Genomic DNA, 15,956 nt, shown 5'->3' with positions numbered 1-15,956 from the left:
GCCCATGTTGCCAGCGGCACATTTTTTGAACAGTTCAGTCCTAGAGAATGTTTTCTATGGGCTTTTGTGGGTGTGTTTTTGTTTCTGAACTCAGGGCCTCGTGCAGCACTCTACCACCGAGCTATGTCCGCGGCCCTGCATACATTTGAGACAAGGTCTTGGTATGTTGCTGAGGCTGTCCTCAAACGTGCAATCCTCCTGCCTTAGTCCTCGAGTAGCTGGGATCACAGGTAGGTGCCAACAGCACCCACGGTGGATTTACAACTTAAATCCATTTCATCTTCAGACCTCGACAAGAGAATCTCATCTGCCCAATGTTGAAAAAAATGCAGTCTTACCTGTTGCAAGGAAAAAACAAGACAGTAGGAAGACGGTCGACCATAAATTCCCAAGGAAGATCATTCTGAGACACGTCAATCCTGGCAGACAAAGAGAAAGTAGAGGTAAGTAAGAGATCGGCCCGTGGAACTCCAAGCTGAAAGGGCCTTCTCTTAATAACTGAGGACTCTGGTGCCAGTCCACACCCATGCTGGCCCAGACCCACTCACTGAGTGCCAGGCACCGTACTTTCAGGACACGCAGCTGTCACCCTGGGGAAGTTTGCCACTGAAGGCTAATATAATGTCCTAAAAGTAATAATGACCTCCCAAAGAATGCTTCACTGACGCCTAAGGAGCAGTGCATTCATCTGAAAGGATCTGGTCAAGTTCCTTAATGCCTGAGTTAGTTCTGGAAAAAGAAAATAAATCACTGAATGAAGTATACCAAGCATAACAACTTTTTCATAAGTTGTGAATCTGGATGGAAGCTCAGTGTATTTCCTAAGCAGATTTTAGATTAATTTTTGAATACAGAAAATGACATCAGTATCACACCCTGTGCTCAGGTACTGTGGCACTCACAGCAACTGCTTTGGGTGGTTAGTCCTCAGGCCTGAGTTGGTCCTGGGGCACAGTTCCTGTGAAAGTTGCCTGGACACAGACTGCTCACAGCATCTTCCAAGGAAGGAGGTCTGCCATCCTAGTGGAAAGGCTGGTGGGCCAATATTCACCAGAGTGCATGCAAAAGCTGCAGTGTGTGGAACCGTGAACTTGATGGGACGCTTGCTTTCAGAAAGTACAACTGGCATGGGGCTGGATGGGATAAATCAGCACCATGTGTTTATTCAAAAGGATGAAATTCACTTTTCAAAAAATGGTATAACTGAATGAAAACAAGTTACCACAACTTTAACCTGCCTCTGTCTGCGGTAGCCCACCTAAAACATCAGAATCCCATCTTTCAAGCAAGTGGCATTGAACATGGTATCCTATAATCACATGCTTATTTCCTTCTGATTTTTACTTCAACAAGAGAGCAGACTGTGAAATTAAAATAAAAACACTGTAAAGACCCACCCAGAGGCTGGGTGTGGTAGCTCACATCTATAATCCCAGCAGCTCGGCAGGAGGATCACAAGTTCAAAGCCAGACTTGGCAACTTTTAGCGAGGCCCTGAGCAACTCAATGAGACCCTGTCTCTAAATAAAATACAAAAAAGAGCTGGAGATGTGGCTCAGTGGTTAAAGCCCCTGGGTTCAATCCCTAATATCAAAACAAAACAAACAAACAAACAAAAAAACAGATCCATTCAGTAGGTCCACTGGGCTACCTGGGCCACCTTTCTGGAATTCCCATTCACATTTGGTCTGCAAGTTAATATCTCATGCTCTGTTCTTTTCAATTAACTGTATGAAATGCACTGCACATGTGAATGGACAACAATCCCACCAAATGCCAAGAGAACTGCCTTTCCTCTGCGTGTGCCTGTGTGGGTGTTCCCGTTTCCCTGACTCCCCAAAGTGAAATTGACTGGGTCAGAAATACGGAACTGTTTTTGTGATTCCTTTCAAATGTTGCCAAACGTTTTCTAAAAGGATTTTGCCAATTTACTCATTCCATTAACTACACATGACTGTGCCAATTTCACTCTATTTTATCAACACATGATTGTCATTTAGAAGCACTTATTAATTTAATAGGTGTAAATGATACATTGTTAATGTTTTACTTTATATTTGTTAGGTTGTAATGTCCCTAGTTGTTCATTCACTCTGTCCTCTTACATGAAACACTTGCCTGTGTCCTTTCTCCACACTGGAGTCCCTGTCACCTGTCCTTAAACCAAGTTAATGGTGAGGGGCCTGGAGCCTCCGAATCCTGACCCGTCACAACAGGTCATGTGACTCTGAGAAGGTTTCCTGATCTTTCTGTGCCTCAGTTTCCTCCTCAATAAAAGAAAGTGATGCCCATACTGGCTTCAGTGAGTGTTGGAGGGTTAAGTCCTGTGTATATAAAAATCTCTTAGCACATCACACCCCAGATTTGGTTCTAAATATTATTACTGACAGCGCACTGGATATAACAGGTAAATACAAATGCTGTGAATTACTATGGTCCCATTTTTTAAAGTCTGTTTTCCTTTACTTGTCTTCAGTGTACATACTTCTAATTAAATCTATCTTTCTTTTATTATACTATTATTAATATTATTATTATTATTTATTTATTTATTTTGGTGCTGAGAATTGAACCCAGGGCCTTGTGCTTGCAAGGCAAGAACTCCACCAACTGAGCTATCTCCCCAGCCCTCTTTTATTATTATTTTTATCATTATTTATTTATTGGTACCAGCGATTGAACCCAGGACGCTTTATGTAACCACTGAGTCACATTCCTAGTCCTTTTTATTTTTTGAGACAGAGTCTCACTAAATTTCTTAGGGTCTTGCTAAATTGCTGAGGCTGGCCTTGAATTTGTGATCCTCCTGCCAAAGTCTCCCAAGTCACTTGGATAACAGGTATGCATCACCATGCCCAGTTCTTTCATTAATTTTTCAATTACTTCTACTTGGAAAATTTTCATCTTTCAAAAGAACTAGCAAATCCAATATTCTATGTTTGGCTCTTTTTTCTGTGATTTTATCCTACAACGAATCTGTCTGTAGGGTGTTCTTTTTTGGGGGACAGGGAGGCAGCTTAAATCTAAACAACCCCCAACCCAAACTCTACTACCTGTTTTAGTCAGCTTCTGCATCACTGTGACCAAAACACCTGACAAGAACAACTAAGAGGAGGGGAAGTTTATTTGGGGCTCACGGTTTCAGAGGTCTCAATTCATATAGGACGGACTCCACCATTTTTGGACCAAGGTGAGACAGAACATTGTGGGGGAAGGGCCCAGCAGTGGGAAGATGCTCAGCTCAAGGTAAAGTCAGGAAGCGGAGAAAGTGATAAGGGACCCAAAGGATAGATGCACCTTTCTAGGATACGCTCCCAGTGACCCACCTCCAGCCACGCCACACCTACCTACAATTACCATCCAGCAAGCCCATTCAAACTAGGATGAACTGATCAGGATACAGTTCTCATAATTTAATCACTCCATCTCTGAATATACTTGCCATAGCAGGAGTTTTTTGGGGAGACCAAATCTGAACCGTAATACTACTTCATCTAAAATCTGTTTGAGCCTTCTTTTTCCAAAAGAAAAAGAAAAAAACCTACTTAAATTTTTTTGCTTATGAGGAGCCCACATACAATACCCACATAATCACAAAACTAGGACACAAGGCTATCAACCACTCCTTCCTCTAGATTTCACAAATGAGAAGGAACACAAAGGTCAGTCCTCCAGGTCCCAGGGTCAGGTGGCAACTCTGAGGATGTCGGTTCCCAGGATTCTCAGTAGTCAGCACTCCAAATATCCAATCAGTCCTAAACACATTCAACATCACGGGACACTCAGGATTCACCAGAAGTGGCTTCGGCAGGCTCTGCTCGTGGCTCAGCCTGACCATCACATCTAGGTCTAGCTCAAGGTCAGTGGGCAAGCCTCGCACACCACGGCCCGCTGCAGGGAGGGTGAGGGCAGGGTGCAGGTCCCTTACCTGGCCACAGTGAGTGCATCCACAGGCAGGAGGCGAGCTAGCTGGATAAAGACGTGATTGAGGGATGGACAGAAGCCACACCAGGGAGCATAGTAGAGCAGTAAGACATCCTGTGGAAAAGGAAGACACCATTACTTGTTCCTGGAAACAGCCTCCTCCTCATCTCCCTGCTGCACTGGGTCAGCCTTGTGCCCTGTGCAGAAATCACAGGGATATTTTCATCTTTCCAATCTCATGTTCCACCACTAGCAAAATGTCATGTGACTAATATGTACGTCAAAAACTGACTGATCATGCCTGGCATGGTGGGGCCACCCTGTGATCCCACTACTCAGTAGACTGAGGCAAGAGGAGTGCAAGTTTGAGGTCAGCTGAGGTAACTTAAGAAGACCCTGTTTTGAAATAAGAAATTAAAAAGGGTTGGGGAGGTAGCACAGAACAGGGCTGGTTAATGCCCAGTACTGAAAAACTAAACCAAAAACCTGCTCACCTCAACAAGTGCAGCTTTGCAAACTATTTCAGTGGAGACAGAAGGTTTCACCTCTGCCTCCCTCGTGACTCCATACCTGTCTCTGAAGGACAACTTCCCAGAAGGTGTCTGTTGTCACTTCAGTGATTAAATGCTGAGAAGGGAACTGGGCAGGATCACTTCCAATGAGATGCCTTTTCAAGGGACTGTAGAGAACGCTGAAGTTTTGAATAAAAGACTCTAAAAATAAAGAAAAAAATGAGATCAATTCTTTTGTAGGTACAGGGAGAGTAACTGGCCTACTTTGAACTCCATGTTTTAAAAACAGAAATGACTTCCCATGCTTACATTTGTAACACTTCACCTCTCAGCAAAACCTTGCACAAAGCCACCCGGGGGGGCACCTGGCTTAGCTTTGGTAGTGGTAACTCACCAGAGAGTCCTTTAGATAGCGAAACACCATGCGGCACTGGACACTGCAATACTTACGGACTAGGAGTCCGGGCTATTCTGTTCTAAAGGGCCTGGAACACACATACACACCATGCAAGAAGGCACACGCCACCAACATGCCCCAGTCTGTTCAAGAGACTTCAACTTAGGGTGCTAGATCTCTAAACGAAACTACAAAGGCAGAAATGCATAAGCTACGGCAAAGTGGAGGGTGCTTCGCACCCGTAGGTCGAGGATAAGAAGCTAGTTTTTTGTTTCCTTTATTAAAATTCTTCAAGTTTCCTTTTTTAAAGTCAGTGAAAATAAACTCAATCATTTCTAGAGGAAAATACCTAAATAAAACCTATATATAGCCAAAAGCCCTAATTTGGGCCAACAGTTTCACCATTCCCACAAGTGCCACTGGGGCCCTCTGCCTGGCTGAACACCACCCTGAGTTTCGCTTCTCTTCTTCTAACTCCCTCCACTTTGAGGTCCTAACAAACAATGGCAAGTTCAGCAGGAGGAGGAGGAAGTGAAGAATGTCATGTGAATACTAAAGAGACTTCATTGTCACATCTGAGGGACACTTAGTTGGCTATGCTGTTGAAACATAAAACCAAGAATTATTTCCTAATTTGAATGCAGCCTAAATTCTGAAACTGCCCTAGGGACAGCTGACTTGAAAGCTAACTCTCCAAGTCAACAATGTCACAAGCACATAGTTTGTTTCACAAGGACCCTAAGAACCATCATCAGCTACAGGACAAAGAAATGGCTGAGCCAGATGTTTCTGAGTGGAAGAAGGCTTCTTTCAGCTAACCCTTAAATTCAACGTGAACACATTATGAGTTCATCAAATGATGGGAGTATTACTGAACTTAGAATTCAGGAACACCCAATGAATGCTTTCTTAAAAAATAAATGCTTGGAGACTAGACATATAGCTCAGTTGGTAGAGTGCTTGCCTCACATGCACAAGGCCCTGAGTTCAATCCCCAGAACCACAATAAATAAATAAATAAATACTGGGCGCAGTGGCGCACACCTGTAATCCCAGTGGCTCGGGAGTTCAAAGTCGGCCTCAGAAAAAGTGAGGCTCTAAGCAACTCAGTGAGACCCTGTCTCTAAATAAAATACAAAATAGGGCTGGGGATGAGACTCAGTGGTTGAGTGCCCCTGAATTCAATCCCCTGTACCAAAGTAAATAAATAAACAAATAAAATAAATGCTTGTTTCATTTTAGGAAAACCCAATATACCAAAATATCCTTAGAAAACATGAATCAGGAGTAATTTGTAGTATCAAAAGATTATGTCCTCCAGAAAGAGACTGGTCATAGGATTCTTTTAAGCACCAAGGAGTACTCATGATTATCATACATAATTTGCTATGGGGAACCAACATTTATGTCAAGTACCTTCATAACTGTGACTCAGGCACAAACCCACTCCACCTTGATCAAAAGAGGACAGCTATGAGGACTAGCATTCAGGGACTCTTGAGTTTACTCTTGCTTTCATACCCTCTGAACTTGAAAATAGTTTCCTTCACTACCAAGTTCCTCCTCTCTCCATTTGGCAAATACTGCTTGTCCCCTGAGTCTCCAGTGAGGCTGAACTAATAAGGCTTTTGAATTCTCACTTCCCCCTGTCTGTCAAGGGCTCCACCAAGGTCCTGGGAACGGGCAGTGTGGGTCAGCTGCTGCTGCTGCCAAACCCCAGGGGCAAGCTCCAGGATCTTACCCACAATGGAACTCTAACCCTGGAAGAGAATTTCACTTATTTGCAACCTGACTTTGTTTACTGCACTTGACCCCTGCTTGTTACAATCTAGGCACCTGAGGTCACAGCAGCATTCCTAGAAAGCTGCAGCAGAACAGATGGAGCCTGGTGGCCCTGAGGCTCACACGTTCAGACCTGCAAGACAGTGAGGGTGGCAAGGCGCTCTTGTTTCCTCACTGCTCGAGAATGACGTGCTGTTAACTGTTCCCATTCATCAGCCCCTGGACGTCTCCCCAGAAGGGCTCTCCCCTCCTTGCCTGACACACAGCCAGCTGGCTTTACCTTAAAAATGGGACAGGGACGGCCAACTAGAGAGTTGGAGCCTTACCCCATCAGATTGATAAGCTTATCCAAAGTTTGGAGTTAGGAAGTTTCCATGTCATTTAATAGACCAAATAAGCTTCTTTTAAAATTATGACTGATGGATAAAGACTTAAAATGAGCCACAGAGCTACCATCACCCCCACAACCCAGTGTAACAAGCCCTCTCAATCTGAGTTACCTATATTAAGTTAAGGAAAACTTAGTATGCTGGGGACTCCACCTACAGTACCTAGGGTGAACTTCATGAGCGTTTGTTTTGGATCCAAGATATAGTGAGACTCTTCTTTCACATCAACAATTGTGGCAAACTCTTTCACATGCGTGGAGCTCGGAGCACCCAGCCTCTCGGCGTATAACCAAAATAAATTGGAATCCAGAAGGTAGATGTTCAGGGTCTTGTTGGTTCTGCAGCTCAGGCCTGTGAAGGTCGTGCTGGCCACTCCCACTTCAGGGAAGAGATACCTGTTCTCCTCAATGTGAGGAAGGGAGCTCGGGGCGGCGACCTCACATTTCTTCTCCAGGGAAGAGAATGCAAGGGTCGGGGTTTCAAAGACACCTTGTTCAGAATCGATGAAGCTCACCACGCCCCTGTTAATGGTCCTGCAACATGCAGTGTAGTAGCTGAAAGGGCTGTAGGAAGTTAAAAAATTGCTGCACTCCATGCTGTCTGATGCCGCGTGGTAGAAGGTCTGCTCCTTGAGGTAGAAGGAATCCAGGGCTGCCGCCATCTCAAAGAAGCTGCACTGTGACATGCTGGCCGAGCTTGGCCTGAGGCCCCCGGCAGTCTGGTTGACGCACAGCTCACAGACGTTGTGGGTCCTGGAGAAGGAGTGCCCCTGGGGCAGCACCACACTGTTGCAGCAGGGGGACGCTGCCACCGGCGGTGTGTCCAGCAGCGGAGCCGGCGGCTGTGGCGCCAGGGACTGGAACACGGGTGTGTCCACCCGCCGCAGGTGCTGAAGTAGGCGCTCCACCACCTGGTCCCCGTGACAGTTGTTGTACTCCAAGGCCACTTCGGTGATCTGAAAGACAGGGCAGAGCTGGTGAGAGGTCCCAGGATGCCTGGAAAGCACCTCCTCTGGGTGGCAGGCAGAGCCCAGGCTGGGAGGCCAGCTTCAGCCGGCAGCAACCTTCTAGGACCTGCTCAGAGCTCGGGGGTGCTTTTCTAACATGCCAGTCTGCTGACAAGCAGTGAACACATTTTTTTGAGTCAGAAGGGGTCCTAGCCCACTGTACGAGAGGAGAGGGGAAGGGGCTGAGCCCAGGCCTTATGTCCAGGCTGTCAAGGAACAGAAAGAGAACTTCAATCCCTCCACTGCCAAAAAGTGCATTTCCTTCACACCTTCAGAATTCCTCCACAATGTCTTCTTCTACATCTTCATTAATGAGTCTAACACCTTCCCAAACAAGTGCATCAAAGTATTTCATACAGGCTGGGCACCGTGGTGCACGCCTATAATCAGTAGCTTGGGAGGCTGAGGCAGGAGGATGGCAAATCCAAAGCCAGCCTCAGCAATTTAATGAGGCCCTGAGCAACTCAGTGAGACCCTGTCTCTAAATAAAATACAAAAAAGGACTGGGGATGTGGCTCAGTGGTTGAGTGCCTCTGGATTTAATCCCTAGTACCAAAAAAAAAAAAAAAAAAAAAAAAAAAAAAAAACCAAAAATGTATTTTACAACATACACACCTGCACACTGCCCCACTTCATTTCCAAAAATATGACCCAAGCATGACGACACTCCTCGGCCAAACAACATCTGATGGGCCCCTATGACCTCTGGACAACGCGACCTGGCCCATTTGCCTGCGACCTGGCCCATTTGCCTTCGCAGTCTCAGACCAGACGAGGTGCCTCCTCCTCTCAGCACCCCATAAAACCTTTAATATCATCTTTTATAAAATGTTCACATATGAAAACATTAATTACATTAAAGAGAGCAAAAGTCCTAGAATCTTCTCTGCTCATCTCTTTCGTTAATCTCTCTTGGAAGAAAGTACTGTGCACACAAGGAGGAAGGCACATACTCTGCTCCCATGAACTGGCTTCTATATTTCACTCCTTTCATGGTTCTGAAAATGTACCTCCAGGTACCATCCTGTTCTGCTGTTTGATGTCATGTTTAATTAAACTATTAAGGAAAGCTTGGCAAATAATTTAAAATCTTTGTGCAACAGATGCTTTCTTCTCCTTTCTTTCATCAGAGAAATTCATAAATCTGATTGCAACATCCATGCCCGTGCACCAGACTCACACACTGTGACTGTCTCAAAGAAACTCTTGCAGTGGGAAAGACTCACACAGACTGCTGGCTGAGGAAAGTATTTCCTTTGATTAACAAGCTGCATCATACACACTGCGGTGTCTAGGAGCTCTCTAGAACTCTGGATATACGCAGGTGCACACGTGCAAGAGCCCCCACCCACTTCAGGCCACACCCACAATGCCCTGCACGTGCCCTACCACAATTGTTTCCAGTGTCCTTGTCCGGCTCTCTCAAGCCAAGACCCTCACTCAGGAGGGTGCTTGCTTTATTCTCAGCATTGTAAGCTGCTTTGCTTCCTGCCCCAAACGAGGCTTCCAGCGGTGGGGGGAAACAAAGCTGCCTTCACACACGCACCACTCAGCCTGAGTGCTGTAGGCACATCACCCACCTCACCCAGGCACCTGCTGAGTCTGCCTCTGGTCACTGCTGCTACTGCCCCCACCACAGACACTATTTGCCACCCATTTCAGGTTCTTAATACCACTCACTTTTCTGGAATTCTGCTGCCAGAAAAATTACTACTCTGGTCACAACTCTACATTGTCAACAAGATTTTGATGGCTAGTTGGTACTGGAATTCTCGGAGAAGCCCCCCAGACCCTGCCCTCCAAAGGTCCTCCCAGGGTCTTCCCCACAGGGCACCTTCCCCAGCAGGCGGCACAGGGTCCAACAGCAAGACCTGCTGCGGCCTCCCACCACAGTCCCTCTGCCAGGTGCTTCCTCCCCTTTGCTTCCCTCAGCTCAGCGGTCTCAATCCCTCTCCCCCAGTCCCTCTCTAGGCCCCCACTTTCTGAAATGGTGTCCCCCCCCCCAATTCCTGCTGACCCTGGGTCTAGGGCTGAGTGTCCTGTCCTGCGTTATGGCTCTCTACTGGACCTGTCTCTGAGACCAAGGCCGAGACTGCTGTTCACATCCTTCCCCTGAGCCCCGCAGCACAGTGCTCCATAAACACTGGCCACACTGACCCAAAACAAAGAGGGAAGTGTGCTGGACAGATGTGTCACCTGCCTAGGTAATTCACAGTACTGTGAACACAGGAGTCGCCTGTTTTTCAGTCATGACAATCATACGCTCAGGTTCAGGGAATTTGAATACCTCACAGGGATTGTGGGAACCCAAGGAAAGGAGCTGCAGATCAAACTGAGACCAAAGAAGGCCTGTCGGCAGGCACAGGAAATGGGGACGAGTGTGGGGAGTGCTCTTCCGGGAACAAGCCGGGAAGCAAGGGTCCCCCAATCAGGAGCCTACACCAACCACGCCCTCTGGAGAGAATCTGGGCTTCTGCCACAAAACACCCTGCCCAGGTCACTGGCACTTCGGAACTTCAGAAGGTGACATGAGACTCCATAACCACGATGGCCACTGTGCTGAAAGCCCTGTCTCTCCTGTCAACAGCTGGTGGCCCTAACACCAGGTTCTGGAGAGGCCCAGTCACAGGGGTGTCAGCACTAGTACAGTTCCTCTGTGAGGCAGAGGCTTCCTGAAGGAATCAAGTTTATACCCGGCCGCCTCCCTCACCAGAGGGAAAGGAGGACCGCGTGGTTCTCTCTTCTCTTCTCCCCTGACCAGGACAGCAGTGCTCCTTCAGAAGTCCCGAGGGATAACGCCCTTAACAACAGGCTCCAGAGTAGCCAAGTGCGCAGCCTCGCAGGAGTCCTGCCCTCTGTCCCTCCAGGCGGGCACTGAGGGGACGGGAGAGGCAGCAGCTGCCTAGCCTGGCCTGTGGTACACAGCTGTCTGAAATTGGTTTTGGCCAATTAAAGGATCCTTGAGGGAAAGAAAAAATAAAACCCCCAGTAAATCCAATTTAGCAATCCCAGGCCGCCTCTGCTGATTGTTACTGCTCTGTCTAAGTGCCTCCAAATGATCCACGTATAAAATAAACTCACACCCAGGGACAGGGAGTGCCCCAGAAAGCAGGGAAGGCGGGAGGGAGGGCCGACTCCTGGAGGTGGCTGTCTCTAAATCCCTCTGGCTCTCTGTGCAACAAGGAGGTTGAGGGGAAAGCAGAGCCAACATGGCTGCTGCGGCTCCTGGCTGCTGGGCTGCGGGCCTCTTTTTTGCTGACCTGTGGTGGCCAGGGCTGGCAGTCTGGCCACCCCCTCAGAAGAACGGCATTTCCTAGGCCATTCCTGCTGCAGGAAGGGGACGCTTGGTCTTTCTCTGGAGAGGTGGTCTGACCTCTTGTCCCACCTACTCTCCCCAGACCTGAGCAGCTGTCCATACTGCGGCCAGACCAACTAGGGTGGTCCCTGTTGGAGGCACAGGATCTCCAGGCCACTGATGGGGGCGGAGTACAGCCACGGGTGGCCAAGTAAATGCTCCTGGACATGGAGCCAGAGAGGCCGAGCTACTGGGTCCCCTGCCCCGCCCACTTGACCACGATGCCTCTTACCTCATCTATTAAAGGGTGACTTTCGGCTAAGGGGTTAAAAGGTATGAACAGAAAGAGCGCTGGTCCTTTCTTGAGCTCGTTGTGCAGCAGGAGGCTCTTGCCTCCATGCGGCCGCAGCCACCGGAAGAGTGTCTCGCGGTTCTCCGAGGCCCACTTGTAGATGTTCTCAGCCGTGTAGTTCAGGACCTCCCTGGGGAAGACCTGCAGAGGACGAGTACACAGAGGGTCAGGGGGCTGGGCAGGACAGGGCCGCACCAGAGCCCACACTGACCCACAGGAACCCAGGGTGCCCGCAAGTGAGGCCAGCACTCCACCACCCAGACCTTGGCTGCTAGGGCAGAGAGCAACAGAGGTAGGAGCCTGCTGATCAGCGAATCCCCACTCCCCTTCAGACAGATGTGCCCACCCACAAATAACCTCCCCTGCTTGCTGGTGGCCACGAGGACCGCTACCAGCCTATCCCAGGAGAGCTGTGAAACCTCATTGTGTATCTGTACAGGATGGAGACTCCCCTGTAGGAATAGGAATCAGGGATTCAGGACCTGTTAGATTTTACCTTGGTCCTAAAATCCTGTCCCCAAGGGGGAGACAGTTCCCGTGAGACAGAGGCTGCATCAGCTTGGCTCACAGGCACCCAAGGGACTGGAGGACCTGGCAGAGGCAGGGACCCCGCAAGCCTGTGAACGGACCCGAGTGGCCTGAGCTCATTCGAGGCTATGGCTCACATGGTGTGTGAACACACAAAGCAAAGAGGTACTCAGGGTTTGGCTTTGCTTCTCTACAAAAATCAATAAAGGTGAACATATGATTATTTGTTAAAGTCCAATGATATAAATCACTGGTTTCAGGCAGAATTTCCAAAGAGGTGCTTTGGAGAATTTCACAATATGAGGTATCTGATACCCTCTAAAGTGGAAATCTAAATTACCCCACAATGAAGATGTCCACTGCTTTCATTGTTTATATTACTGTCCCCAAACATGCCGTTTGATAAAAAGGAATTCTACAGCTAAACCAACCAACCTTAAAAAGTATCTAATTAAAGCAGTAACCCTGATGTGTCTCGGTGTCCCCTCACAGCTACACCTGTTTTCTCCAGCCATGTAAATTTTCTTCCTCAGCACCCTTTACTATAAATACATATGGTATATTTAGGCCAGGAATGAAGAATGTGGGAAAATGATAGCTAGCAAAAGCAGATGAAGTCAAAAGACACTCAGGCACAAGGAGAGAGGTGCGTGGTGGAGAGACCATTACGGCAGTGGCGCTGAGGGGCTGTGGAGTCTGAAAACACTGCGACACGGTCACAAACACTTCTCCTCAGAGAGCCAAAAATACATTTGACTTGGAATATAACTGCAGGAAGCAAAGCACAACATCTGGCACACTGGAGATACCGAGAAGCCAGGGTGACGGGCAAGCAGGGCCCCCAGAGAGGGCCTGGCAGTGCCTCTGAAGGCACGTGACGCACCAGGTGAGCCACGGGAACCTGGCTTAAAGGGGACAGTCCTTACTCTGGGTAAGGGCTATCAATCATCAAATGACCTGTAAGTCACTGACACTGTCAATGAAGTCAGAGAGACAGAAAGCACCGAAGGAAAAAATTCTTGGTGACGAGACTGAGGAAGCAGTCGTCAACAGAGGAGGAGCACAGAACTGCACAGGACACAGGCTGACGCTCAAATAGCTGAGTGGAGGCCGCCCCAAAAAGAGCAAACAAAACCAGGGAATAAAAGAGACGACGGGAGCCAAGGATCTCTGGGGTGAGACGTCATCAACTTCCCCCTGTGACTGGACAACTTAAAAATCCATTATGTCAGCAAAGGAGAAAAGCATGTCCCATTGCCATCTTCATGAAAGACAGGAATAAACCAAGAACACCCCTTGCCCAGTGGACGCTCAATCTCTGAGAATACAAGCCAGAGTAAGCTCTCCCGGCAGTGACTGCAATTCCATCCAAGAGGAAACTAACCAGGCCACACCAAAATCTAAGAACATACACAAAGAACTGCTGAATGTTATGTTCCAGAGTCCGTGATGCGTGGACTCTGAAGCAGGGGCGTGGGCGCTGGCCTGTAGGAACTCTCAGTCTGCACGTAAAGTCATGTGCGCTCTCTTCGGGAGAGCATCCGTGCATCCAGCCAGTTCTCAAAGGAGTCTGTGGCCTACACAAGTTAAGAACCACTGCTCTATTACAAATGCAATTTCAAAATACTTACAAGTGATGTGTTGAAATGTCTATGTAAATACACACTTCCAGAGTGTACTAAGGATACCAGTTTCGCAAGATGTTTATTTGTGATAACCCCAAATCGTACTGTTCCTAGGTAATCTGAAACAGAAAATTTTCCTTTATTAAAGAAAAGGCCTATGCCTCAAAACAACCACAAACCCAATGATCCAGTCCTGATGCGCAAGCCCCCCTAGAGCAAGGCTCTGCCTACCTAGCCTAGACGGGAAGGAAAGGAGCTGTGGAAACCTGGCCAGCGTCAAGTCCACCCAAGAGTAACGCCTCTCAAATCACATGTGCTGAGGAACCCGCTGGGTCTGTCTGTGAGGCTTGGACCTGCCCCGCTTGCTCACTAGGCCCACCTCAGGGCCCTGGCGTGTGCTGTACTCTCTGGACACTTCTCCAGGCTGGCTCCTTTGCTTCATTCATCTCCATTCCCACCTTCTTCAACAAGCCTTCCCGCCCCAACTCAAACACCCAGGGATGGTCTAGAGGACTGTGGTCCCTTGATGATCACTTTCTGTACCACTATTCTATTTTTTTATAGCACCTATTAGTGTCTTCACAATCTTAGTCACTTAGATTTTCCTTGGTCCAACTTCCTCTTCAGAATGTAAGTTCTGTAAAATTAAGAGCCCTTGTTTATTGCTGGCACCCTGAACCTACAGCAAAGTCTGGGGTATATACACAGTAAGAAACTGGTGAACATTTACTAAATGAGCAAATCTAGCATATACAAAGCATTACACAAATCAGGATGAAAAATAAAATGGTTAAGACAGGCAGAGCACAAGACAGGATGTGCCATGGCTGATAACTATGGAAATGCACTCAACTCCACACCATCCCAGAAAAGCAAAAGAAAACAAAATGCCACTTGTTACTTCAAATTTCCCACAGTTAAGACATAAGAAATGTCAAGTATTGATGACCAAATGAGCAGGGAGTGCTCCCGCAGGAGGCTTGCAGGACAGGGAGGGCAGGCTCAGCCACGGGGAGAATGGCTTGTGGACTGCTTGCAACAAAGAGACACAGCCAGCAACCCACATCTGTTTATCAGCACAGTTGCCAACAGGTACCTGCAGATGTTAGGAACTGCACAGCAGAGCTCTCTGTACAGCAAGAACAGATCTTGAAGACACGCAAGACAGAGAAAGCAAGCAAAGACGCCAAGCACACCTTTTATGTTAAAAAATTTAAAAAACACTTGTAAAACAATATTTTTCCCCATACTTGCATATATTTAGAAATGTAAAAAGCCTGAAAGGAGGGTATGGTGGTATATGCCCTAGCCCCAGCTGAAGAAGAAGATCACTTGAGCCCTGGAGTTCAAGACCAGCCTAGGCAACACAGAAAAACCACATCTTAAAAAAACAAAAATAAATCACAAGATTCTGAGCCAGGCGTGGTGGCACATGCCTGCAATCCCAGCAACTTGGGAGGCTGAGGCAGAAGGATCACAAGTTCAAGGCCAGCCTCAGCAACTCAGTGAGGCCTTGGCTCAAAATAAAAAAATAAAAGGGGTAGGGAGGGGGCTCAGTGGTAAAGCATCACTGGGTTCAATACTTAACACCAAAATAAAAGCAAAAATAAAAGAAAGAATAAAGAAAAGACTCTGAAAGGTTAATAAAACTGTTTTAGTGGGGATGGGGTTGTGGCTCAGTGGTAGAGCGCTTGCCTAGCATTTGTGAGGCACTGGGTTCAATTCTCAGCACCACATATAAATAAATGAATAAAAATAAAGGTCTGTAAACATCTAAAAAAAAATTTAAAAATGGTTTGGTGTCGAGGAACAGAGATGAATGAGGACCTCTGGTGTGACATTTTCACTTTTTTTCATAGCACACATAATACTGTAACATCTGTGTGATATAAAGTATTTGGTGTTAAGGAGGGTAAACATGATAGTGGAGGAAAAAGTGCATGCCTTCCTCTCCCCTTTCTGCTTCATCAGTAGATGTCATATAAAGTTTGTTCAACTCTAAATTTACCAAGTTATATCCAAGTGGCTAAGATAAAAAACACAAAGGTGCTAAACACATTTAGTGTCTAGTCAATCCTGAGTCCCGCCTTCCGGCAGTAACATCTTCCTTTACTCAGGAAGGAGCAGCCGACAGCATGAGGTGGGAG

At 47.3% G+C, this 15,956-nt stretch overlaps 1 protein-coding gene across 4 annotated transcripts in view; it reads right to left on the bottom strand.

The window, feature by feature from the left end:
• The window catches only part of Txndc11 (thioredoxin domain containing 11), a 59,858-nt gene that overhangs the window by 4,071 nt on the left and 39,831 nt on the right, over window positions 1-15,956 (bottom strand). For 2 of the 4 annotated variants that reach the window (XM_047532875.1, XM_047532877.1), the window contains 6 exons: window positions 13,816-13,928; window positions 11,597-11,797; window positions 7,166-7,958; window positions 4,494-4,636; window positions 3,928-4,037; window positions 339-419 (listed from right to left, as the gene is read on the bottom strand). In XM_047532875.1, coding sequence (XP_047388831.1) covers window positions 339-419; window positions 3,928-4,037; window positions 4,494-4,636; window positions 7,166-7,958; window positions 11,597-11,797; window positions 13,816-13,928 — 1,441 coding nt within the window. The remainder of the gene's footprint in view (window positions 1-338; window positions 420-3,927; window positions 4,038-4,493; window positions 4,637-7,165; window positions 7,959-11,596; window positions 11,798-13,815; window positions 13,929-15,956) is intronic. The other 2 variants (XM_047532876.1, XM_047532878.1) reach the window with 1 other exon arrangement.

The sequence above is a fragment of the Sciurus carolinensis genome, chromosome 18 (assembly GCF_902686445.1).
Source record: "Sciurus carolinensis chromosome 18, mSciCar1.2, whole genome shotgun sequence".
NCBI lineage: Eukaryota > Metazoa > Chordata > Mammalia > Rodentia > Sciuridae > Sciurus > Sciurus carolinensis.
This window is presented reverse-complemented; position numbering and strand designations above follow the sequence as displayed.